This window comes from Branchiostoma belcheri, unplaced genomic scaffold (genome assembly GCF_001625305.1).
Source record: "Branchiostoma belcheri isolate BF01 breed outbred unplaced genomic scaffold, Haploidv18h27 scaffold48, whole genome shotgun sequence".
Taxonomy (NCBI): Eukaryota; Metazoa; Chordata; class Leptocardii; order Amphioxiformes; family Branchiostomatidae; genus Branchiostoma; species Branchiostoma belcheri.
The window spans coordinates 2,311,354-2,338,394 of NW_017804109.1; the positions used below are offsets into that span (position 1 = coordinate 2,311,354).

General features: G+C 45.7%; 2 protein-coding genes across 3 annotated transcripts in view; one reads left to right on the top strand and one right to left on the bottom strand.

Annotated features, from left to right (window-relative positions):
• Positions 1 to 5,766, top strand: part of LOC109479345 (WW domain-containing oxidoreductase-like) — a 65,861-nt gene extending 60,095 nt beyond the window's left edge. Inside the window, exons 13-15 of the mRNA XM_019781296.1 lie at positions 3,038 to 3,199; positions 5,096 to 5,161; positions 5,665 to 5,766. Coding sequence (XP_019636855.1) covers positions 3,038 to 3,199; positions 5,096 to 5,161; positions 5,665 to 5,766 — 330 coding nt within the window. The remainder of the gene's footprint in view (positions 1 to 3,037; positions 3,200 to 5,095; positions 5,162 to 5,664) is intronic.
• Positions 5,767 to 16,877: 11,111 nt separating this feature from the next.
• Positions 16,878 to 22,054, bottom strand: LOC109479388 (transcription factor MafA-like). 2 transcript variants are annotated; one of them, XM_019781347.1, is made up of 2 exons: positions 21,741 to 22,054; positions 16,878 to 19,286 (listed from the first exon to the last, which is right to left on the bottom strand). In XM_019781347.1, exon 2 carries the CDS (start codon positions 19,107 to 19,109, stop codon positions 18,174 to 18,176), a length of 936 nt encoding a protein of 311 aa, XP_019636906.1. In that variant the 5' UTR covers positions 19,110 to 19,286; positions 21,741 to 22,054; the 3' UTR covers positions 16,878 to 18,173. The 2 variants fall into 2 exon arrangements, with proteins under 2 accessions (XP_019636906.1, XP_019636905.1); XM_019781346.1 differs by having other exon boundaries at positions 21,731 to 22,054.
• Positions 22,055 to 27,041: the final 4,987 nt, after the last annotated feature.

Sequence of the window (27,041 nt, forward strand, 5' to 3'; positions counted from 1 at the left end):
ATACTCCATTATTCCTCTGTACCATCCATCCCTCTATACATCTCTCCTTCCATCCACCCACCCAACCATCCTTCTCTTTATCCATCTCTTGATCCATCCATCCCTCCATATTATTCATCCATCCCTCCCACCATCTATCCCTCCATCCATCTCTCCATCCATCCACTTATCCATCCATCCATCTATCCCTCCCATCATCCATCCTCCCATCCATCCATCCCTCTATCTATCCCTCCTTTTATCCATCCCTCCTTCCCTCCTTCCTCTGTACCGTCCCGTTCCCGCGCCCGTTCGCGGTAGCGGCGGCGTGGCGTGCACTTGACCCGTCTCGTTGTGTAGGATTTACGGTTTGGCCGTTGCCAGGCGTGGCCGGTCGGGTTGCCGTGTGACAGAATGCGGGCTATGTGTGCCATGTGGCCTGCCCGGCCCCAGCCTCTCACACACTTATTTTGGGCCTGATCCGAGGCCTGGTTAACCCAGATCAATACTGAATAAACACCTCAGGAATAAATCATTCATGTTACACGTCCAAACTTAGACCCGCCGGCCAACACCACAGATACTGTGACATTTCACTCTTCTGTTTCTTTACAACTCTGGCTCTTTGTACAAACAAGACATTATTGAAACTTGATAAAAGTATTGTGTTTTTACAATAATAAGTTTTATTGCAAATTCTTGCCCGAGGGCTAATTGCAAGTACAGAAGAAATAGGCAATTAATACACAAAGGATTGTTTTAACTCCTAATTATAATGGCTGTGTGGCACGCTTACATACCTGAATGATTATTGTTACTCAAGAAACAAACTCTGGCCCAACACCACAGATACTGTGACTCCAAAACTTCCCAAGTTTCTGAACATCCACATTATAATTGTCGTTCTTTTGTTACAACATTGTACAAGACTATAGTTTCAAACATTATATTTAAGACACTGTTGAAACTTTAATAATGAATTTAATAATTGTTTCCCAGCAACAAAACTCTTCCCCATGCAAGGGCTAATTGCAGATACAAACTAAAGAGCATTTAACAAAGAAATAGAAATAGTGGTAAGAATATTACAGAGTTATATATAGGAATAGTCAATATTTCCTCCAAGCAGATATGTGAGGGCCTGAGTCATTTCTGACCAACTTGAATGTGAGAGACCTAAAGATAACCTACAGAATCTGATGTTCCTATAAATGTTGTAGATTATGTTGATTCTGGTTACAGATGGCAGAGCTGGTCTGTATCCTCTCATTTTGCGATCTAAACTTCTTCCTGTGATTTCCAGGTAGATTTTACATCACTCTCTTGTCCTGTTTTCCTTTAGTAGATCTTTTTTTGTCAGGTCTGAGATAAAGACATCAGCTGAAGATGCTCGGGTATTGAACATCTTCCTTAAGAGAGCGTTTATCAGGCCACAGCCGTAAGACCTTCATTATTGTAACACCCGAGTTCTAGTGAGCGGTGTCCTATTGGTGAGGATGGAGTCAGAGCGCTGTAGTTACTGAGTTAGAGTGAGATCTGTTTTCTATGGTGTCTTACAGGCCCATTGCGCTGTATGTTCTGAGTGTGAGTGAGGTTTGACTGTAGTTACTGAGTTTGAGCGAGATTTGTCTCTTGTGATGTCCTACCGCAGTACCGGCCTTCTGGAGTCAGAGCGCTGTATTTACTGGGTTTAAGCGAGATTCGACTGTATTTCTGAGGTTAGCTTCCTGCCCTGTCCTGCCTGCCTTCTGGAGTCAGAGCACCATATTTACTGGGTTTGAGTGAGATTTGCGCTGTATGTTCTGAGTTTGAGTGAGACTTGCATCCTGCCCTGTCCTGCCATCCTTCTGGAGTCAGATCTCCATATTTACCCACATATTAACCCCTGCGCAGGGTCCCTCCCCACCACCTTTCACATTCATGAGCCGCGCTGCCGGCACACAGGACCATTGTTAACCCGCCACAAAGCGGGCTAATGGGCTTTTTGTGGGGAAACTTATTGAGTCCATTGACTTGTATCTGGTGTGTGGCTGGGCCGGGCGGGAGAGAGGCGCACATTTCCCGTGCGGACGTTATCTACGCGGCTCACCTGCGACCCCGCGATGGTTATCGCCCCGCGTTGTCTCCCCAGCCTGCCCGACACAAACGGTCCATCGCACTCCATCATTGCTGTGTTTCCTCACAGCTTCATCACTTATCATGAACATCTAAAAACCAGCTTCATCACTTACCACCAGCATTGCAAACCCTAACCCTAACCTGACATAAACAGCCCATCACCATTCCATCATTCCTGTGTTTCCTCACAGCTTCATCACTTATCATCACCAGCATCTAAAACCAGCTTCATCACCTATCATCACCAGCATCGCAAACCATTGGAGGGTTTCCTCATGTCTCCTTGGGGACTTCAACATCTGTGTCAACCATCTCTCTTCTATACACATCTCCACAAGTGTCTTGTTCCTTCAATCTCTGTCGACCATCTCTCTTTCCACAAGTCTTTCTCTCGTCCCTTCTATCTGTGTCAACCATCTGTCTCCTCCACAAGTCCCTCTCTCCTCCTCCTTCATGTTAATCTTTCTCCTCACAACTCATTCATTCTCTCCATATATGAAGGTTATCAATTTCTGTATGCATACATTAAACGCTCACAAACATGCAATAAAGTTTGGTTGGTGTATCGAGTGATTGATTAATGTGTAAGTTGATCAATGTATTTATCTATTGGTTGATCTATTGATTGATGTATTGATCAATATATTGGTGGAAGTACTGATTTATGTATTGATTGATTGATGTGTTGGTTTATTGGTGTATGGATTATTGATTTATTGATCGATTGATGTGATGATCGAAGTATCAATCTATTGATTGCTTGATTGATTGGTGTATTGATTAATTGTATTGATGACGTACTGTTATTATGTATTGTTCTATTGACTGATTGATGTATTGATTGATTGATGTACCAATTGAAGTATTGATGTATTGATTGATGCATTGATGTAATGATTAACTTATTGATAGATTGCTGTATTATCTGTCTCCTCTGCAGCAACAAGGTGCGGCCACGAGTGTGTACTGCGGCACGGCGCGGGAGCTGGAGGGTCTGGGCGGGATGTACTTCAACAACTGCTGCCGCTGCCTGCCCTCACCGGACGGACAGAACGAGAGAGCCGCCGCAGAGCTGTGGGACATCAGCGAGCGCATGCTCAAGGCCAGAACATGTAAATTCACTCTGTAGCCGGGGATGAGTCTACTGGGAGATGATCATGAAAAAAAAGTTTAAAATGCAACTTCGAGAAATTGGACCCCTAATTTTCACATTTTTGACTGTACAACTCCAGGTTTTGTGAAGGAATGAGCAATCCACCACTTCTGTGACGCGTCAGACAACACAGGTGACTCCAGTGAGCAGTGAATAAAAGGTTGCAGAAAGTCTGTGGCGCCCCCCGTCTTCGTTGAGGCATGGTTGCTGAATCTGGGGCCGAGAAACTACTGTGAAATGAAGTTTATTGAGATTTGGAAAGACACCTTGATCGTATAAATGAACAGGACTTAAGAAATCCCACATGTCCTTCCAGACTCACAGTAACTAGTAGTAAGTAAAAAAAATCTCCAATTGGAAATGATGCAAACTGTGAAATTAAAACAAACTGCCTCTTTAACATTGTGCAAGCAAGAAAACTCAGCAGACTCCACACGTCTGCTTCGAGACAGGCGCTGACAGAAGCCTGTTGTTTCCCTGCCTGTTGCATAACTCATGGGCCGTACCACTGGACAGGCGGGGGTCGTCTCTGCCCTGCGGCAAAATGACGCGATGGCAGAAATATGTGCTTTTAATCACCCCTAACTTCGGAGTCAGTCTTCTTCTACGGTAAAGGTTCAAAATCCGTGCTGTTGAGCATGTGAGCAGAGTTGTCCCCGACATGTGTTACAATGTGCAGAGTGGGTCGGACATGACAAACTGGAGTTGTTTGGAGTCAGCTGAACAGGCGCTCTGTTCCTCGGGGTTTGGGAGAAGGTCACTCGGGCATTACTAAAGCTGCATTGTGCTGGGAACAATGGCAGTCTGGGCTTAACTAACACAGCTGGGCGGTTCACGGCTTCTCAACGTTTAAAACAACAGAACGGTGTGAGGAAAGGACAGAAGTTTTGGTGATCATTCTTTAAGCCGCTGAAAATCCTTGTTTAAGCACAGGATTATTGGAGTTAGGATATATTGTGTACTTATACTGTTCCGAGGCATAATCATATGTGCAATAAGAACAAAATGTAAATTTAGGATTTTTTTTTTACTATAAGAGCAAACTTTTTGAAATCTATGAAACATTTATGAAACATTAAATTCTTTTACAAGCGATACATTATATACCATTTATGGTATTAAATGAATAGGCTGTCTTTACAAAGTCACTGTTGGAATTGTTATCTTCAGCCCAATAAAATAAAAGCATATCAGTGTTTTATCCAGAAATTTGTATGTCCTCTTGTGTACTTCTAATTTTTTCTATAAGTACAAAACTTAAAACATACAATACACTTTACACCAGGGATGATTGGATCAAATAACAATGGAACAAAACACCCAATAAAGCCGCCAATTGGAGTGTAAGTGTTAATTGAGTTACTGACTCCCCAGTCAATAGAAACATACACTATAAACCATGGGGTGGTCGACATGAATAAAATACCTGCTGTTTTTATTACGGCTTGTTTGTATTGTTCACATGTTTCTTTGTTTTTTTTTCTCTGAACTGTAAACATGTAAACAAACCCACTCATTACTTCCTCTTCCAGGGAATCTCAAGTCACGCAGAATCATCAGTTGGTCTTTCAGAGATCCAAGCTCTAGCAGCAAAGTGCCTTAAAACTCAAACTGGCCTAGTCTCTACCAGCTGCAGACTTCCAGTTGGTCAGCTAGTGAGTTCGAGTGCGGCAAACTGTACGGACCAACTCCCCTGGCATGCTATCTCTCTATCCTTGGCGAATTTCTATTAAAATTCTACTCTTTCCAGCTGCCTCCCGAAGCCTGGTAGAGGCTAAAGCTGGCCTAGCACCCTAAAAACTGTTGTTGAGAAATGAAGTCAACTTGCACTGTTTTGTTCCCTAGCCTCAGGCAGAAGTTGTTTTCCGTCAGGCCTGCATGTTTCAGCTGAACTGTTCTGCCTTCAGGCAAGTTGGTTTTTAGCCCTTCTTCCACAGGGTTTCCACTGGTGGTGTTGGGCCAGACCAAATCATTTCTTTGGTTCTCAGACTTGAGAGTTGAGAGTTCAAGATAAAAACAGAGGGCTGGGAAGAAAACCTCCCAGTAATATTTATATATATTCAGTCATTGAACCTGTGTGTACTATTCAGATGCAGACTTTCCCTGGGTGCTGCATAGGGGATAACGGTTTAGTGATTGCCAAAACTTATGCCAAAGTATGATGAACCACTTAAAATTCTCAAAGTAAAGATTACAAATGACATTAAATTATGAGGTTTAAAGGTTTGAGGCCTTAGCCATAGAGGTAGCCAGCAACTTTAGGGAGCTGGCAGAAAATATGGAGGATGGTACCCAGGCTGTTGAGACCTATGAATTACGAAGAATCAAAAGGCCTGATTACACCTTACGATAAAGGGCATACCCACAGGCCCATGTTGATCTTACAGTTTATAAAATATGTTTTTGTTCCATAGAACCGGCAAACTGCGTTGTTCCTGCCCTACCTGCAGGCAGTGGTTGTTCCTGACAGTCAGGCTGGCAGCACCCAGCAGTCCCAGCCTGCTGCTGACCTCTGACCTACTGGCAGGTCTCCAGACAACCCCAACAGCTGGGACTCAGCAAGTGGCAGGAGCTCTCGCTCCAAGCAGACGTGCTACGTGTGTTTCATGCAGCTGAAAGTAATAGGAGCAGTAGAAACAGGAAAACCCCTGACACCCGCACCGAACCCAGGCAGCCAACTTACATATACACCAGCGCGCTATAAAGGATTGCTCCATGAGGTTTGCAAGAAGCCAGAGCCTAAGATCTGCTTGGAGTTTGCGGAAGCACCTCCTTGTTGGTACTCTGCACACACTTGAGACTCGGTCACCACTTCCTTATTCCCGGCTTACTTCCTTGGTCTGTGTCTTCAGGCAAATGTCAACCCAGATGTTTCTTATTTCTGCACTGCATCGTTCCCCAGAACTGAACTTAAGTTTCAGTTTCGCTTCTTACGTATCTCACATCACTTGAATATGATAAGGCCACGCCAGATTAACTGGCTGTTTCTACAATTTAAATAACAAGCAACAATTTTTACTGAATTGGAAGAAAAATAGTCTGAAAAGAAAGTCTATGATAATCTATCTTGTTTTACCAAGGAGGTTTTAGTGATTGGCTTTAGTCAGACCCAAATTTTTCTCCCAGCCTCTGTCATCCTCTTGCCCACTTGTTTGTTTCATACATGGTGTACTTTATACAGCCTGATAACCAGTGAACTGCCTTGGAGTGGCCCGATCAGCCTGCCTGTTCCTTGTGCTCCTGAAGTCTGGCCCAACAATGAATGAATGACGACCTTTTTTGCACATTTTGCCACATTTGTCTATTAAAGTACAGGTCACAACAAAACATGATGAACAGATACGCTTAACAGATACAGTACAAAGCGAAATCAACTATCATTGTATAAATTCAACTTCTCGCTTTTCAGTTATTGTAGAAATAAAAGAACAGACGATGGCTGGTTTGTCTACTACAGTCCACACAATAAGTTCCCAGCATGTTGGCTTCAGGACCTTCAGCTGGCTGCCAATATGGTTTGTGTGTTGGACTCAGCAGGGCGGAACTGAGACAATGGCACAGCTCCATACATTTCACCCCTGGTTAGCTTCAATACCGGGACTGTAGTCTGGGACACAGCCTCTTTAGGGCACAGCTCCATACATTTCACCCCTGGTTAGCTTCAATACCGGGACTGTAGTCTGGGACACAGCCTCCTTATGGCACAGCTCCATACATTTCACCCATGGTTAGCTTCAACACTGTAGCCCGGGACACAGCCTCCTTAGGGCACAGCTCCATACATTTCACCCATGGTTAGCTTCAACACTGTAGCCCGGGACACAGCCTCCTTAGGGCACGCTTCCATACATTTCACCCATGGTAAGCTTCAACACAGGGTCTATTACAGGGACTGTAGCCTGGGATACAGCCTCCTTAGGGTACAGGAATTGTTTTACATTACAGATGCTGTACTTGTAGCCAGGACACTGCCTGCCTCCTTCTGGCACAGGCTTTGTGTTAAAGAACTGATACAAGTAGCCTGGGACCCTGCCTCCTTAGGGGACAGGGTCTGTTTTACACGACAGATACTTGTAGCTTGGGACACTGACTCCATATGGCACAGGCTTTGTGTTAAAGTGTACAGGCATTGTTTTACATTACTCTATATAGCCCGGGACATTGACTCCTTAGGGTACTGGCTTTGTGTTAAAGCCTGGAGAACAGATACATGTAGCCTGGGACCCTGCCTCCTTAGGGTACTGCGTTGTTTTACATTACAGAAGAACTTTACAGATAGACTGGACCCTTCCTCCTAAGGGCATTGTGAGAAAGGACTTGTACATTTATTTGTACATGTAGTCTGGGACCCTGCCTCCTTAGGGTACAGCTCTGAGTTAAAACAATGGCAGTGCTCCATATGTTTTACAGGACAGATAGCCTGGGAACCTGCCTCCTGAGGCTACGCTTGGTTACACAAGCAGTGAACATTGCCCAACTCTGCAGCCTGTTGCCAGGGGCAACGCTCTGTCCTTCTACTGCAGCTGATGTACAAGGTCACTCTGTTCTCTGTGACCTCTAAAGCCAGTTTTGTAGGTCACTGGAGCAAGCGGGAAAACGTTTTGTGACAGGAAGTGCTTCACTTGTGACTCAGTCTGCTTATCTGATGTTGGCTTCCGATATCAAGAGTCATTCAAGGGTAACAAATGGGAGCAGATGTTTTATCAAGGAAGTTAGAAATGGGACAAGTTTTTTTCTGTGAATTGGCAAAGACATTTATAGTTTTATAGTTTAAGCTTGTTCCAACACAAGGAAAGAACTCACCATAAGTTTTCCTTGTGTTGGAACAAGCTTAAACTCTATATCTATGGATTCTACCAACACAGATGAGCTTTCATTCGAACAAGAAGAATTGGCTGTAGAAATTTCACTGGAACAAACACTGAATCAGGGTAAATGTTACTCTCGTACTTTGGAATTGTTATAAAGGTGTTGACTTAATACAAACTTTTACATGTAGCAACAACAAGAACAAAACCTTCACGTAACTGTGCTTTTTTTCTACGACCTTGCAAGAATTTGTTGGTTTCATTGTGAAGTTTTATCTCTGAGCGAACTTGTCACAAGGCCACCTGGAGCCACGTGTCTGAGGCTCTGTGTCTCATGTTCGAGTTTCCTGTTCGGAACAATCTGCTCAGCGAGCCACAAGGACAGACGAGCGATGACCTTGATAATCGCGTCCTTCAGACACAATAGAAATGTCGGGATGACACGACGGAGTCACTGGCGCGAACTTGACTTTGGCCGGCTGCTGGAAAAACAAATTTGGGGCAAGATGATAACATCATCGCAATTTTCTCCAGATGTGAGGCTTGTTTTGTTGGCCACTTCCCCAAAACTTTCCCCCCAAACTCCTCCCCTCTGTTCTGTTTTGTAATTATTAGCCCTAAAGCAAGGATAGGCCACTATTTAGTACAAAAATAGTTTATTTCATCACATATTTCAAGCACAGCTGGCAACTCCACATGTAGACCCAACTGTGATCGGCTGAGCTGCTTTTTTCTGATAGCCTCAGTTCTAATTGTACTTGGTTTCTTGTAAACTATCTTTGGTTACTTGTATGGCTTGTTAAAGTAAGGATAATCTCCAAGCAGATCCCATGGTGGAAAGATGGTTACGTACATCCATTACCCAACATTGGCCATCCTGTATACATATGTCATGTATATTAGCCACCAGAGTGGCAGATGGACACTCCATTGGCCAATGTTCACAGCTCTTGCCCATGGATACTGTCGTGCCACCGTAGGATCTGCTTGGAGATCAGCTAAGAAGGCTATATAGAGAACCCCTCCCCCCAACAGTCCAGTCTCCAGTCTCCAGTCTACCCACATCAGTGCCGCCTCGTTAACCTGTTCCATTGCAGGGTCGTTAGTCGTGTTCGTTAGCTGGGTCCACTGCCAGCCTGCTGCCTGCACGGTGCACTCTCCTCCCTCAAATCTCATTCCTGCAGGAATTTCCCCATAAAAGTGTTGGGAGCCGCTGCATTCCTGTGCAGGGACTGGAGGAAATCGTGTTTGTGCAGAAAAGTTGTTTTCTGTGAAGTGAAGTCGACTTGTACAAGGAAGGAGCTTGTGAGCTGAAATATAGTAAAGTATGGAGATTGACAAGTCTGAGGTTGGGAACTTCAGCCAGACACTTGTTACAAACTCTGGTGTCAAGGATCTGCACAGCTGACAAAAACTTCCTTAGGCTACACCAATTTGATTTGTTGATTCTCAGATTTTTTCAGAAAAAATATGAAGCAACAGGGCAAAAAAAAACAGACCTAGGTACTAGTATCCTATGATAGCCCCAATGATGAAGCCATGAAGTCAACATACCAGCCAGGCTTGTAATTACCTTCGCCAAGAAGGTTATGTTTTCGTAGGCGTTCGTATGTGTGTCTGTCTGTAAACACAATAACTTGAGAAGGCTTAAATGGATTGACTTCATATTTGGTAGGTGGGTAGGTCTTGATGAAACCTTGAAATGATTAGATTTTGGGCCCCCTAGCGGCTTCTTGTGGTACTGCAGCTGAACTTCCGGTTTTGATATCTCATGATCTAGACGTGCTAGGGTCACGAAATTTGGATGGTAGGTAGGTCTTGTGCTAGGGAAGAAGTGACATAGGTTTGGGCCCCCTAGCGCCTTGCTCGGGTACTGCAGGGGCATTTCTTTGAAAATATTCATAAGAGGATAACTCAAGAACCGGTGGATGGATCGTCGTGATTTGTGGTATGTAGGTAGCTTAAGTGACGCTTGACATAATTATGTGACAATTATGCAAATATGGATGTAATTTGCATAATTAATGAGGAAATTCTATAAATCAGCTGCATTACATTATAGGACTATTCAAGCTTGTGACATATGTAATTGAGAACGAGAGAAACACAGGCAGATATTGATTATGTAAATTAACACTTAATTTGCATAATTAATGAGAAAATGTTATAATTCCATAATAGTAACTGCCTGGAATTTCATACTTGGGGTATTTGAAAGTTAAGTGAAGGTGAACATCATTAAACATATTACTGCATAATTTATGACGAAATGATAGAATGGCTTTCTTTGGTAAGATAAGTCTGTCTATTGATGGAGAATATAATCAAGTAAATCAACTGATATAATTCATGCAAATGAGGATCCTATTTGCATAATCAGGAGGAATAATCTTTACTTTGTCATAAAGATTAACATCATTTGGCGAAGGTATGAGATCGTGGGACTCTAGTTCTCAATAAATCTCAAACTTTTAATCAAACAACTGCACTGATAGATGGAAAAAATGAAACAACTTGGAAGAGAAGGGACTTCCTTCAACTGTTGGGGCAAAAATATGAGCATTTTGATTCAGAGCCTAACATGTTTTTTACCAGATTTTTTTTTTACATCACCAACCTCTAAGGATTTTAATCATTGCAAAAAGTACTTCCTTACATAAGTCTCAAAAGATCAACCAGACAACTGACCTAAACTTTTCACCCTGCAGTCTAAATGATGTATGAAGGATTGCAGCCTCTATAGCTGCAGGGCTAATTACACGTCACAGCATAATGATAAGGTGTGGGGAGAAGTTAAGTACACACAAGGTTGTGAAAACAAGTCACTGGTCTGTGCTTATTATAAGGGCTATTGTCTGAGAGTCTGGGGTTGTTGGGTTTTGCTGCTTTATTTTCTTTATTTGATATCTAAAACAGATAATCTACAATAAACTGCAAGACTTTGCCGTGATTTTCACTTCTTTTTGCAACATTTTGTACATCTCTACACCTCCTTCAAACAGTGGAAAGACCAGATTGTGACAGACACAGGGCTTGGTTTAAGGGAGCAAGGGGCCAGCTCCAGGCCTAGACACTTTTGGATACTTTAAAACTTTATTACTACTTTAGCTTTCATACACAAAGATGTTGTTCCTGAAAAAAAAAACCCTTTCAATAGGCTTTAATAGGCAGGTAGTCTCTAGCAAGGCAGAACAACAGAAATTAAGTGAATCACATTACAGATGTACAAATGGCAGGAAAAGCCCTGTAAAACAAGAGGACTTCCCCCATATCTGCTTGGCTATTACCTAACCGTGTTTAACACAGTTTAACAGCCGTCCCGCCCAGCCCTGCCCAGTGAAGCGAGACCTTTTAGTACAAATGGGTCTGCCTGAGCCTTGGCTGGGCACCAGTCAGCCTGAAGTAACACCTGAACACCTCGCCTCCTTCCAGACGTTTGTCTTGGCACACCAGGACGTCTTAGCCGGCTCTGCACACCTGCAGGGCGCAAATCTGAGCATTTCAGGGTTCTTAAGAAATCTACTAAGGAAAAGAAGGCTGCACCAATGTAGCTTCTTGGTTTTTGGTTTGCAGTGAGTCAGGGTGATTTTCTGAAGATGTTTTGCCGTCCATACCCGTAGCCCATAGCCACACATGCTCAATGGGCCACATTTTATCTAAAGGTCCAAGATTTTTCTTTAAAACGTGGACTGATTTGTATCACCAGTGGGACTGGAATCATATTTGTCTCTGATTTTTCCTTTGAAATCCTCTCAAAAATGTAGGAAAGTCTATTTCAAAAAGTTCAATTTTCAAAATTTCAAACTCACCAACAAACACACTCAAGTATAGCAGAGAATATAAACTATTGACTGACTGATTTACTGATTAATTGATTGATTGATTGATTGATTGATATACCTGTCAGGCATCTGTATCCATTACCTGTTCTGGACTGAAGAGAAAAGGTGGATAATAGCTGCGGCGATCACAATAATGACTCTAACGCTTTAATAACTGCAATTTCATGGTCCTTCGGGACAGGACAGGCGCGCAGTTGTTTTGTTTGGTACTAATGTCCGGCCACTTCTGGTTTCTTTGTTTGTTTGTTTTTTAGTCCTTGACTCTGTCAAACTCACAGTGGCTGTTGCTTGTTGCTCACTATAGCCTTTAGTATAGGATGTTATGAAAATCAGGATGTAAGGTTATAACTTGATAAACACCCAACACAGCTGGGCTGGCAGACAGACAAGTTGTCCAAAAGCTGACTAGGAGTCTAAACTTCTCTCCAGCTGTAAAAAAAAATCACTCTACTGATCTTCAAAGAACAGAAGGATTTTTATTTTGCATTATTCAACAGAAAAAAAGTATTATGGTTTACCAAGGAGCTTTCATCCCCTTTGATAATTGATATGCCAAACACTGATCCAGTCTAGCAACAAATTACCAGCCCTAAGAAGCCTGTTGGAGGCTATGTTTGTCCCAGTCTGTCACCACTCTGCCCCTATAGCCTCCAGCAGCCTCCCTAAAGGGCCTGGTTCCAGTTTGGTGATTATGATGAAAGCCAAACAACATAAGCGGAACCAGACTATGGAAGTGGATGGAGGGACTCAGTATGGTGGATCGAGCCTGGTGGATCTTTATCAGAATTACACAACACACAATCTCCAAGTAGTGATTTAGGCTTTGTGTTATGTTTGACACATTTGCAGGCATTTTATCAGGCTTTCTTTTTTTGTACCAGTATCTTCTTTGCCAATGCTGTGTTTGGTCACCAGAAAAGATCTGCTTGGAGATTAGATACCTGGGGTGTTGGACTGCTTTATTCAGCAGCCAGTGGGCCCACTATATAGTAATCATTTACTGATCAAATTTTAAGTCCAATCGATTGATTTTGTTGTTGAATATATTTGTATACAAGTATTTGATGGTACTGAAGCAACATTTTACTCTCCAAGCAGAGGTTTGGGTTTTGGCTCATTTTTGTCATGTTTTTAGGCTTTTTTTATCAGGCTTTCTTTTTTGCTCTGGGTTGGCGTAAAAAAAGAAGATACCAGTGCAAAAAAGAAAGCCGATAAAAAAACCTAAAAACATGCGAAAAACAAGCCCAAAATCCAAACCTCTGCTTGGAGAGTAGCAACATTTGTTCCTGTAGCAGTTTCGGTTCCAGTTCATGAGCCCTGCACGCTCCACTGAGCTCTAACACGGCCAGATTAGCTCCCAGGGGACATCAGCCCAGCACAGGGCTACGCTGTCAGTCAACATGTTTGCAAACACACGCTTTTCTTTATTTTCCTAACACTTCTGCAGGAAGAGTTTGGTACAGTTTTCTTGCGTTCAGCGGAGTGAAGTCAGAAAAAACTTCAGAGCATGGATATCTGAAGGCAGTCTTGAGGAGACCTGAACAGAAGGACAGAGGAATAAGGAGTTGTTCTGAGTTCCTTGGAGATTTGAAGAAAAACAGAAGACTCCCCAGGGAAAGGCTGTCCTCTATGGTTAGGACTGTTCTTTTGTTTTCCTGGTACTCAAAAAGCTGGGAAGATCTGGCAGACAATCTTACCGTGACGTGTACTATGGGAATATTACTTACTGTTTATGGTCTGGATTTCTAGAAAGCCATAAAGAAATAAAGTTTTGGTGAATTATGCCATTTGCAAACATGATTACAAGTCTTACTCTCCACGCAGAGGTTTAAGCTTTGGCTTTTTACCTAATTTTAGGTGTTTTTATCAGGATTTCTTTTTTTTTTTACTGGTATCTTGTTTTCACCAGTCAAATTGTGGTATATTGGTTACTGCCCTGCCAATGATAATGTCTTGCCAACTTCATACTGTCTTGCAGCCATATCAAGCTCCATGCACCGACAGATCTGTTTGGAGAAAATACTGAGTGAGTAGTAGTCTTCAGTGGCAATCCGAGAATTTCTTGCAAATATTCCACAGAGAAAATACATAGCCTTACAGTAGCATCATGTTGGTTGTTTATTCTGGGCAGAATGAAGAGGGGACCTGTCATAATAATCCCTCGTATTTCTTAATTTGGCTCCTCTGTGTAGCCAGCTGTCCCCGAGCTGTCATCCGATCCACCCAGCCCGTAACCATGGCAACCAGCACTGACCTGCACTGACCCCAACTTCAAGCAGACGTGGGGATGATTCTGCATTTGAAACATTATGAGTGTCTTTTCGGTGGTTTTGTTTGTTTGTTTGTTTGTTTATTTAGATGTTTATACTCTGCAGAAAAGGTGAACCACTACAGACTTGTACTTGTAGAAAATGCAGCAAAAAGACACTCCGCAGCCACCGTGTATCTGCTTGGAGCTACCCTGCCCTGTACAGGGGTCAACGTGTCCGGGCAGGTTTATGACATGTTTTTCCGCCCACAGTTCAGCAGGCTCCATCCTAGCCTCCTGTGCAGACTTTTTACAGCAGCTTGGGCTTGCTTCTGTGAGCACAGCGGTTTCATTTCAGTGGAAGAACTGTACTGGTAATACAGTATCGAGGGGAGCATGCTTTAAGCAGAGGTTTTGGGGTTTTGGTTTATTTTGGGAGTGTTTTAGGCTTTTTTATCAGGCCTTCTTTTTTGCACTTTTTTTACACCAACTGAGGTCCACTTAAAACATGCCAAAAATAAGCCAAAACCCAAACCTCTGCTTGGAGATTACAGCATTCTAGCAAAAAGAAGTTACCCCACTCATAAAAAACAAGTATGGGCCTCTAGAAATTAAGCTCATAAGGTTCGTTCTGGTGTAGGAAGACAGCCTGTATAGCTATGTGCTGTAAGGCTATGTCCTAACTTTATCCATAAATACTCAGTGCTGTTGACTGTTTGGGATCAGGCTGGGATCCCAGGAGAGATCTGTGACCCCAGGAGAGATCTGTGATCCCAGGGGTGGATCAGGATCTACAACTCTGTACACAGAGCATATGGCTGTTTGTGTGGCTGTCAGTCATACACTTGAACTGAGCTTCAGCAAGAGGGGGAGGGCTTTAGAAAATTAAATAAAATCACTATCATGAAAGTTCATCTGTGTTGGTAGTTACATGTTTAGAGTTAAAACTTTGGATCCAACACAAAAAGTTCTCTCATCTAGAGCTTTCCACTGAGTCACTATGAAAACACATTTGCTGCGTGTGATTGGACTTAAGCGTAGCTTGTACCAGTGTTTGTACCGCTGGCTGTACCATAGTTTGAGCTCTTGAGTATTGTGGTTTCCCCATGTTTAACCATGTAACATATCTGTACACTGCATGGTCCCACAGGTTAGACATATTGACACCCCTGGCATCTCCCAGATTGTAAGGCTGAGTGTACCATAGTTTGTACCACTGAGGATGTATACTGAGTGTATCTTAGTTTGTAACACCGAGTGTACCATAGTTTAAACCGTTGCTCTGTTGTGGTTCCCCCATGTTTAACCATTGTACCATATCTGTACACAGGTTAGACATATTGACACCCTGGCATCTCCCAGATTGTGCCTGTTGGTTAGAGCGGCCCTGATCCCAGGTCAGCTGATCCTGGCAACACGCCAACCTGTCATCACAGGCCAGCTGGGCTTTAACACTAGCCTGGCTCACAGACATTTCAGGGCTACCTTCTGTTCAGCTGGGCTCTAAACTATAGCCTGGGGCTAGCCCGGAACCCAGACATCACAGGGCTACTTTCTGCCCAACTGGGCTACTTTCTGCCCAACAGGGCTTTAACACTACTAGTATATACATGTATAACTTGGTAGCCCAGCCTACTCTCCAAGCAGAGGTTGTGGGGGAATGATCGTTACATTTTTATATATGGCCGGTTTTTTTTTGTCCAGACCCCCACCGTCGGTGACCGCGGAGCTTCTCTGGCTAATGGATACTGCCTGGCCAATTTGATACTGTCTTTTTGCCACCGAGAGGGATCTGCTTGGAGATTAAGCCCAGCCTAGCCTGGAGCTGTAACTACTAAGCACTCCTTCCCTAATTTCTTGCGGAGCGAGTATGAGAGCCCTATGATACAAATAGGATGGTACCCAGGCTAGGTGCACCTAACCTCCTGACATACAATGTATGTTGTGGGTTGTCAGAAAATTGGTTTTCAGAACATGTAAGTATAATATTGTGGGTACCGGTCTACTAGAGAATTATTCCCAGTGATATGGCCACTTTCTGCTAGTTTTGGAGCCTCAATATTGACAACTTAAAGGACTTCATGTTTTGAAACAGAGGAATTTTCAGTGAAGAAGTGCCTTTGGTTGTTTCTTTTACGAGGAACAGGGCACTTGCTTCTGGTATGTTCAAACAAGAGTAGGGTGTGGGACTAGACAAGCCCTGACAAGTTGTGATTCTTGTTTTACTGCCATTTCTCAGGGCATCACCAGTGCAAGGTGAACCCAAGGTCACTGGGGGGAGGGGGGCAGCTGGGGTAAGTTTAGAACATGCCTGGGCGAAGTGTCCGGGGTTAGAAGTGTTTTCTCATTTTATTTTAGAGAACTTTAGGAAAAATTCAGGGAGCGCCTAAAATTTGTTAAAACCTGAGAAAACAAGTAATTTTCGGTTACTTTTGTACGTAATTAACATCTTTGTATGATATTGTATCTTAAAAGTGGTGCAATCTGCAAATTTCGAAATATGAACTTAATACACCACTTAAACATGAACAGAAAAAACATATTATGACTCCCCGAAATTCCCTTCTCAGATTTTAGTACTTCAGTTCCAATTCTGAGGCAACCCTTGGCTGAACTGTCCAACTGAGGAGTGTAGGATGTCCATAACATGCACACCACATAACACAAGTATCCAGTTTCCCTACCGACTGCCTGCACACACACACAGGAACAGATCACCAACAGCAGGGTTAAAAATAAAAGGTCTTTCCATGCTTTTAATAGTAGCTCCGAACGCTTCGGCTACAATTACTGGAAACTCTGTCACATGTGATCAACAGAAGGGGACAACATAAAACATTTCACAAATTAATAGAACTCTATTTTCATTATAGTTTTTCTCTTCTCTTTCAAAATGTCCCATCCAAAACTGGGAAACGTTCGAGGACCACAGACATTTGGCAATGGAATCGTGGAGACAGAAGGTTGTGTGTCGAGAGCTAAAAACGTTTTTCGATGGTAATATGTTGTGTCGAGGCACGAGTTCACGATCGCGTGCGATCAATCTCTGTCGGTAAAACCAGTCTGTTCGTACGTACAGAAGTTGCAACAAGAACCTTCTTCGGTTTGTTGGTTGGGAGAGTCTTGACGTCCGTTCCAGGTGTTCGACCCTCTCCTCACACTGAATAGTGCCTTCGTTTCTCACCTGGTGGCATTTTTTTGGGTCTTTTTCTTGTCCTTTTTCGATTTTTTTGTTGTTTTCCTTTTTTTTTCGTGCTGATGCGCCTTCACGGCAGACTATATGAATTCTTCCTCCAAAGAATCGTGGATGTTGCCTTTCCTTGTTACTCCGGGAAGAAAGTTCAGCTCCCGTCACAAATCGCGACGTTAGGAGCGGTCGACTATTTTTTTTATCACCAACGCTAAAACTGGAGTCCTGTCACGACAAGCCCGCTTTTGTCATGTTCATATCTGGCCGGCTGGTTTAAAAGCCACGATATTCCTATATACACACTATATCTCTGTACTTACATATCCAGACATGCGCTGGACATAGCTCATAGCTTCTTTTAGAAGTTCTCGGATGTAAACAGATATACATGAATAGCCCTGGAAACCTTGGGGTCGCCTGCTGTACCCGTTTCCATATGGGACCGCTATGTACAGTATACACAAGCATAGTGGTGGGCATGCCAGCTTGGGCCACTAAATCATCCTGACTTGGTCTGAATAAAAACTCTCTCTCTCTCTCTTTACTACATTAAAAAGCTAACTCTTTAGTCTACAGTCGGCCCCCAAGAGTCTAACTCCCAGCAAAAAGGGGAAGTTCTGAAGTGAGTTTAGTCCCCACCGTTTGTGTATGTACAGCGTTAGGTTACTATGTGATAAACTAGAGTCCAAAGTACAAGTGTCCTGTAGTTCTGGGCAGGCCGCACGGGGGCGCAGTTTGCGGGGCATGTAGGGGCATGACAGCTCACCTGTCAGTTCGTCCGTTCGTGCGTGTGTGTCGCTCCGGCCGTCTGTCCGTTGGTTGGTTGGTTGGTTAGTTAGTGCGTGCGTTGCCGTGCGGGTGTGTTCCGAACCCCTCCGGCGGCGCGGCGCGGCTCACATGTAGTACTCGGGACTGCTGGGGTTGGAGGGGGAGGGGACTTGAGCCGCTCGAACTTGGCCTTGTAGTCGTCCCGCTCCTTCTCCGTGTCCCGCAGTTTCTTCTGCAGGTCGTCCAGCTCGCGCTGAAGGTGCTGCTTCTCTATCTCCAGCAGGTGCCTCTGTTGGACCCGCTTGGACCGGCAGCTCTGCGCGTACCCACGGTTTTTCAGCGTTCTGCGCTTCTGTTTCAGCCGAATCACTTCCTCCTTGCTGTAGCCTCGCAGCTGCCTGTTGAGCTCCCGCACGGACAGGGACACGAGCTCGTCGTCGGAAAACTTCTCCTCCAGCCTGGGGCGAGGCTGTCCGGCGCCGGGGTGGTGGTGATGGTGGTGGTGCGGCTTGTGGTCGGCGGCGGCGTCGGGGTGGCCGTGCCCGGGCGGGCCGTGGTGGTGTCCGTGCGGCGCCGGGAGGGCGTGAGGACCGGGCTGCCCGCAGCCTGGCCCCGCCGACCCGGAGTCGTACCCCGCCGCAGACGAGATCAGCGCCTCCACAGCGTCCTCGGGAGTGAGCTTCAGCGCGTCGGGGTTCAGCTGCTGGTAGCTCGTCATCCAGTACAGGTCCTCTATGTTGGGCTTCTGGTCCACGGGGCTGGGGATCTCGAACCCCGGGGACGACGGCACGGAGCTGCAGGGCGAGGACAGCGGCGTGGTGCAGACCGAGCTGCCGCCGGACAGGCTCGCCGCCACCCCGGCAGCCGACACCATGCAGCTGGCCTGGCTTGCCTCCTCAAGTTCGCGCTTCACGTCCAAGTGCATCAGGTCAAAGTCGTTCACGTACTGCATGGCGAGCGGGCTGGTCGGCAGGTCTGGGTTCGGGCCCACCAGGTCGGCCATCTTGCAGCTGGCAGCTGGGGAGTTATTGCGCAATGGTGGCAGCCTACGGGTTGTCGGTCCCGGGGAAGAAAAAGTTTTGCGGTCTGGTGGGCTGAGGTGCTGGCGGTCGGCGGGAAGTCCCGTGCGGGTCGGGCTGGGGTCGGTCTACGGTCGGGAAGCACTTCTGGCAGCGTTGGTCTAAACAGGAGGGGGAGAGAAGGCGAAGATTTCAGACAGAAACCAACGCGACATGAAGGGTTGAAGGAAAAAGGCAACAACAGTCCGCACTTCGATCCGGGCCGCCTTATATACCCCGCGTGACGTCACGCGCGTATTACATCACTGCCAGCCAATCACGGCGCGAGCCGCGACCTCCTGCTTAAAGTTCTGACCAATCAGCAGCCCGCCAGCTGATCGGGCCGGGGTGGTTCTGGCCGGGCTCGTGCAGGTCGATAATTCAATGATTAACACCTCCGGACGATAAAATGCGGCCGTACGGCGTAAACAACCACACGTTAGCGGCCGTGATAGGCTTCCGTGCGCCCCCGAATCAACAGGCCTGGCCGGGGAAAATTGGTCGGCAAACAGGCCCGGTTCGAAGTGCGTTTTGTTGGGTAAACCTCGGGGACCCTTACACAGTCCCATACATGACAGCACAAACAATACTGCAGTGGGAGGAGCGCTACGATTGGCCAGGCTGCCACAATGGGTGGAAAACACCGGCCCTGGCCAGCTGATCGGGACCATGACTCAAGCCTGTACACACGCACAAAAAACACCTTCACCCGAAACCCACTGCAAATCTAAAACATGACACCACAGGTTTTCCGTCGTTGCAACTTGTTACGACACTTCTCTACACTCACAGTCTCCTCTGAGACTCCGAAATCTGGTCTGAACCCAATTTGTAGGGTTTAAGGGGCTACCTAGAATGAAAATTCAGCTTAGAACTTTCCGTAACAATTGTTGTACGGTCAGTTTTTAGCATACAATACCGTACAGTAGAACACCGTGAGTACAGTACACGGTCTCTAGATCTCTGGGGCTTCACAAAAACATATCTCCTCTGCATCTGAGACTCCGAAATCTGGTCTGAAAACAATTTGTAAGTTTTGGGGGGCTACCTAAAATAAAGATTCAGCTAAGAACTTTCCGTAACTTGGCGTAAGGGTATTTTTCTGTCAGGTTTTACAGAACAGTTCGAACAAGTCAGGGTTCTCTCACGTAGCGACGTGAGGACGTGGTGACCCGAACCTAGCCACTTTGCGGTTTGTTTACTGGCTAAAAAAATCCGATAAAAAAGAGATAAAATCAGAAATCAGCGCTCAAAGAAAAGAAATTTAGACGCGAAAAAGTTATAGGTTGTTGAGATGCAGCAGTGGAAACAATTGCTGTTCTACTGACCTCAGTTTTTACATGCAATACAGTAGAGTAGAATACAGTACACGGTCTCTGGGGCTTCGCAAAAACAACCCACACTGTCCAAACAGACTGACAGCTCGGGAAGACAGAGAAGGTCCGTTTTCTTTCCACATCATTTCATCACTTACACGATCCTCCTTTTCTTCTACTCCCCAACTACAAAACCAGGGAAAACAGATTTTTTGGCATTGCAAAACTAAACTAGTTGCTAACTACAGGTCGTGTACGGCTGTAGTCAGGTTTGTTGGTTAGATGTTTGAGTTGTTTTTCTAAAGACTTGTTCAGCCGGCTTTAGAGCCCGGCAGGGCCTGGGGCTGTTTTCCACTGCCCGGGGATCCTGCGCTACAACCCCGCACAGCTAAGGGACTAGTCTCTACCAGGCACCGCGGATCGCTGGAAAAATGGTAGAAATTGGCCAAAATAAAGGGAATGCTATACCCCGTGGGTAGCAAAACGTACCCTCTCTGGCCGACCAACTCCCCTGAATATAGTATTTCCTTTATTTTGGCCAATTTCTACAATTTTTACAGCGATCTGCGGTGCCTGGTAGAGACTGCCAGAAGGGACACCAGAGCTCTGCTGCTAGCCTCCGTAGCAGGCTTATAGAACTGGGGGTTTGGTGGTCTTCGGCTGTTTTCTGATTAGCCCACTTCCCAGTTCAAAAAACGGCTATGTTGTCTATATGCAATCAGAAAATAGCACATAAAAGCTCCCAAGGACCCTGAAGACTCCCAAGGTCTCCCAAAACCCCCTAGTTTTGGCATGCTATGGAGCTGAGCAGCACCTTGGGTCGGCAGAGCCTAGCGCTCACTGGTACCGTAACGTTAGAGAGAAGACCCAGGCCCGGCGACAAGGGCCCACTGGCGGCTCACCGGCCCTCCTATCAGCACAGCGACATGCAAAACCTATTAAAAACAGATAAATAACAATCCTACACGGACGGCGGACAATGCCGTGCATCGGAATGCCAATACACATCTGCTTGGTACAAAGAAGCCAAGCTGCTTTCCTTTTATACCAGGAAGGAGAAAAGTTTGGCTGTGTAGCAGTGGTAGCTGGCTGGTTGTTTGTGCGTGTGTTTGAGCGTGTTTGTCCGACCAGCTGGGTAGAACAAACCCTGCACAACTGGAACCCCCGGGCGGTATTTTCTGCGCTGTGCAACAACAAGGCTACAGAAAAACTGAGATTGAGGAGAGAAAAGAAAACCCCGTATAGCTCACCTGGCCGTACCGTGGTGTGCGCGAGTCCCCGTCGGGCCTGTGTGCTTGTACACGCCGCCGGCTCACTCCCGGCGCTCCGGTGGTTGCAGTACGAGCTCGTACCGTAGGTAAGTCCGGGCGTGCACGGGCCTGTGCGCGAGGCGAGCCGCGGAGACAGTCCAGGCGGGCCGGTGCTTTGCAGACAGACGGACCCCGTACGTACGTGTATGTAACTCCCGTAGCGCTGTAGTGAGTTGTATGTAGTAGGTAAAGTCCTGGCTGTAGAGAGCGGTAGAGCACACACCACACTGTCCCACGCACCGCGCTAGAAGTGAGCTCTGCTCGCTCCGCACGGCTGTGTTATACCCCGTCAACCACCAACCCGATAGCCTCCTGTGCAGGCTCCGGGGCGGGTAAGGTTTTTGCTACAGCGTTTTGTAGAGTTTTTAACGCGTTATTTTAACAGCTGGCCATCCTACATAGGAATGGAACCTTCTCTCGGCGGCTATGTAGGATGGCCGGCTATTAAAATAACGCTTTAAAAACGCTGTATCAAAATTATCAGCTACCCGCCCCGGAGCCTGCACAGGAGGCTACCACCCGGCCGCTCAGCGCTACATGACAGCTCGTGACGTCACGCAACCCGGGGTCACACGGGGCGAAACCGTGCATCAAAAATTAGATACGGCCATTTCCACGACCTGGCGGAGCCTCCAGCAGGCTTATAGAACTGGGGGTTTGGTTTGGTGGTCTTCAGCTGTTTTCTGATTAGCCCAGTTCTGAAAAAAAACGGGGGTAATTCAACCAGGCCGGCTATGTTGTGTACATGCAATCAGAAAATGGCACATAAAAGCTCCCAAAGACCCTGAAGATTCCAGTTTTTGGCATGCTGTGGAGACTCGGGCTCGTAGAGGTCTGGGCTCGGCATGCCTGCTCTACACGGGACGGCAAGGGAAGCCAGGGCCGGGGAAGCAGCGCTATAGCCCCGCAAATATTTGTACACGGCCGCAAAGTTCTCATCCCAAAAACCCGTCAGTCTTCTAACAGTAACAGTAACACCGAGTGCGAGTAACTGGCAGAGATTGTTGTAATTTGTAGGGTTTATAATTATATAGGTTTTTATTTCGGCACGATGTATTTTATATAGGAGACAGAGAATCGGTGTGTGTAAAACGGTATTAGCACGGGGAATGCCCGGGCCATAGATTTTCGTTTCGGGGTAAAATGTGGGTTAATGACAGCGCGTATAACGGGGAATATCACATACAAACAACTGGCGGCGGATCGGATGTCCGCTTCTATATATACCCCCTTGACACCCTCCACCCGACACTCACTCACACAACTTCAGCTGCACAGCTCAGAAATAAAAACAACTAACAACCATTACAAACATCTGTAGAAACAACCCAACATGTCGTGTACTAAAGTTGTAGTTTAGCTTGTATTTGCGATGTGTGACATATAAAGAGTTATAGTTGCTATAGTTAGTGTAACACCCCAGATGTGTGTGTCTATCTCCCTGCCACGCGACCCTAACCCAACCCCCTACACACCGTGACACGCGCACGATCCATCACAACATACCAGCAGCCTCAAACTACATTCTCAACCCGAGCCTCCATAGCACGCCAAAAACTGGGGGTTTTCAGGGTCTTTGGGAGCTTTTATGTGCCATTTTCTGATGCATATAGGCAACATAGCCGGCCTGGTTGAATTATCCCCGTTTTTTGAACTGGGCTAATCAGAAAACAGCCGAAGATCACCAAACCCCCAGTTCTATAAGCCTGCTGCGGAGGCTACTCAAACCAGGAACTAACCCAAACACAGCGAAGGAAGGAAGTTTATCAAGAAAACCGAGGATAGACACAAACGTTTTGATTGAAATTGTGTCCATGGATACAGACCTTTACAATTTCTATGGGGCCGAAAGTTCTGCTATATAATTTTGCGTTGTGCCCCCAAACGGCTGAACATGGATCGTTTAGAACTGGTAACTGTATATAGAAAATAAACATAGATAAAATATCCGTAATACTGACTTCAGTTTCTATATATACAGTAATGTACAATACTGTAATTGTGTGGATGCAGACCTTTATGATATAATCTACAGGGCTGAAAGTTCTACTATATTTATCATAACGTTGTGCCCCAAAACGTACAAAAGTACAGGTCGTTTAGAACTGGTAACTATATACATAAAATAAACAAATAAAATATCCGTAACACTGACTTATAAAGACCATGCTTGTACTGTAAAATGTTGGTTTCTTCTCGCTTGTGTGTACTGAGATGTGTAAGACCAGATCAGTTTCCCAGTGTGATCAGCGGGGTGCTTGTTTATTTGCCTTGCCGCTAGTGTCGGTGTGAGGAACAATATTGTTCCCTTCGGCACACACGCCCGCGCCCCGCCCCTAAACACGGACACACCGCTAGCATACGGCAAACTGGGGGCTTTACTTACACTACAAGCAGAGGTTGTGGGGGAATGATCGTTAGCTTTTTATATGTGGCCGTTTTTGGTCGCTACCCCCACCCGTCGGTGGCTAGCAACCTTCTCTGGCTAATGGATACTGCCTGGCCAATTTGATATTGTCTTTTTGCCACCGAGAGGGATCTGCTTGGAGATTAGGCTTTACTTAGCCTCTGCCAGGCTTCGGGAGGCGATTGGAAAGAGTAGAAATCGGCCAAATAGAGAGATAACATGCCAGTGTAGTTGCTCTGCTGGAGAGAAAAGTTTGTCGCTCTATTTGACCGATTTCTACTCTTTCCAGCCGCCTCCCGAAGCCTGGTAGAGGCTAGGCTTTACCTGTGTCAAACTCGTAATCTCCGAGATGATCTTTTGGTGGCTGCAATACTGTATTAGTGTATCAAATTTGAAATTGGCAACACAGTATCAAATTGGAAGGACAGTATCAAATTGGCAACACAGTATCGAATATACCCACCCGTCTGGTTAGGGAAAAAAGATACCGGTACAAAAAAAGCAAGTCCGATGTAACGTCTAAAAAGAATAAGCCGAAGCCTAAAAACCTAAAGTCTTCTTGGAGAGTAGCAATCTGCGGAGTAACTGTCAAACGGCTGTTTTTGTGTCCGCCACGCTATTATATAAATGAAGAAATGTGGATCTTTACGGTAAGTTTGTGTCCCAACGGGCCAAGTGCAGGTCACACAGAACTAGCAGCTACACACAGAAAATAAACATACGTGAAATATCTGTAACTCTAAACTGAGTTTAAGTAAAGGTTTGGCTGCTTCTCGGTTAGTAGTAGTAGACTTAAGTACAGATAAGATTTGCTATGGTGATGCCTGAGGTTTATCAAGTCAAATCCGTATTCAGTAAGGATCTTGCGGGCAACCGAATTTTGTTCTTATTACAGAGAATTTCCTCCTGAGTATAGATCACAGTAACACTATAACTTCTTACACTCCGCGTAACATATCGTTTATCTCAAATGTGAAACATTTACAAAACCATACACAGTTAACATCTATTCATGTTTATTTCCGATTTTTTCCTTCTGAGTTCTGTTGTTTCCACCCTTCCTCCTGAGATTTGATTATCTGCTGTTTCATCTGACATCAGCGGGAGAGATGGAAGACAGAACCGCGCAGAGGTCACGGAGAACAACTTCCTTTAATACTATAAAATACAGCCTCAGGTGAGCTTCTTAGAGTTCAACAGGAGTCACGGGACGCGAACCTTCGCATCCAGGGCAGTTTTTATGGCTTGGAAACCCGATTTTTCAAAGTCAATATTTTAGTCACTTATCTACATACTGAGTTGAAACTACACTATGTATCCCAATGTATATTGACCCTCATGGAGGAAAAATACCCAAAATTCTGACGGAAAATGGTTACTGCATGGAAGGGCCCTTGGCTGATTTTTGGGGTACCTCCCATAGTATAAAGGTCTCATCTTGGGGCTTGTTTCTGCAGTTTTAATACCCAAAGTATGAAATAATGATTGAAATGTGCTAATGTGAGGCAGTATGTGTCAATATCACAAAGATTGCCTTATCCAGAATATTTCCAGTTTTGCTGCCCTGAAATCACATTGGATGCCTTAAAGTTTACCGAGTCTTAAACTAAGTTAAAGTCGCCTCCAAGGGGACTCTGTCTGATATTAACGCAGAGGGCAAGAAAACAACTTCCTTATTATGAAATACAACCTCAGGTGAGCTTCTTGAAGATCTACAGGAGTCACAGGACGCGGAACCTTCGTACATTTAAGTTTACCGAGTCTTGAAGTCGCCTCCTCGGGGACTCTGAAGATCTCTGGGAAGTCGGGACTCCGTGCGGAGTTCGCGGAAGCTGCCCCGGTGCGACTTCCGGAGGTGTCTTCGGAGAGTCGTAACTTTGTTACAGGTGACTTCCGGGTGGATCGGGAGAAATGACCTTCCCCTGTCTCCTCAAGGTCACCTGTTGCTGCCCCCCCCCCCCAGCTGTCACATCGGACTGTACCATCGCTCTATCAACACCGGCGGGGGGGGGGGGGGTAGGGGTACTTCCGAGAAGTAATGACGAACAGAACTCCGCACGTCCCCAGTGAACCAAACTCACGATAAGGGTGGAGACAAGCAGATGTGTGGACACGGCTTTTGCTGTTTGTTTGTTTGTTTATTTGGCGTTTTTTTAGTGAAGCGAACGGAGAAAAACGCGCACCTGGGACGAAACGCACGGAAAAAGACGCGCGAAACTAGCTCTTCTGAAGTGGGTTATGTTACTATGGATGCAAAGATAGGGTCAATAATAATGGACAGGGCAGTAAGCCATGGCAAGGGCAACATGTGGCCTCTACCAGATAGTATACGACACACGGCATACTAGTAGTTGTGCGGCAAACTGTAGTCTTTAGCGGACCAACTCAACTGGCATGTTATCTCTCTCTCTATTTGGCGAATTTCTGCTCTTTCCAGCCGCCTCCCGAAGCCTGGTAGAGTCCAGGTGACGTGAACTCTACGGTGGCCAAACTCCCCTGGCAAATATCCTCCCCGTAGCCGGCGTAGTTAGTCTGGCAGAGCCTGCCTTGGCCTGAGCTCGCGGCCGTGTGGTATACTAGTATATACATATAGCCTCCACCAGGCCTTTCTGCGGGAATACGGATCGTAGCATTCGGCAAAAAGGACAGTAAAATTGGCCAAGGGAGTCCGGCCGCGGAAGGTTCAATGGTTAGTCAAACCTCAAGGCCGCCAAACTCCCCTGGCAAGTATTCTCAGTATAGCCAGCGTTAGTCAGGTAGAGACTAGCAGTGCGGGCAAACCGCGGCCCGTACCCCCGGCCACCCGGCGCTGACAGCCGGGCACGTGCCGCCGCGCAGAAGGCC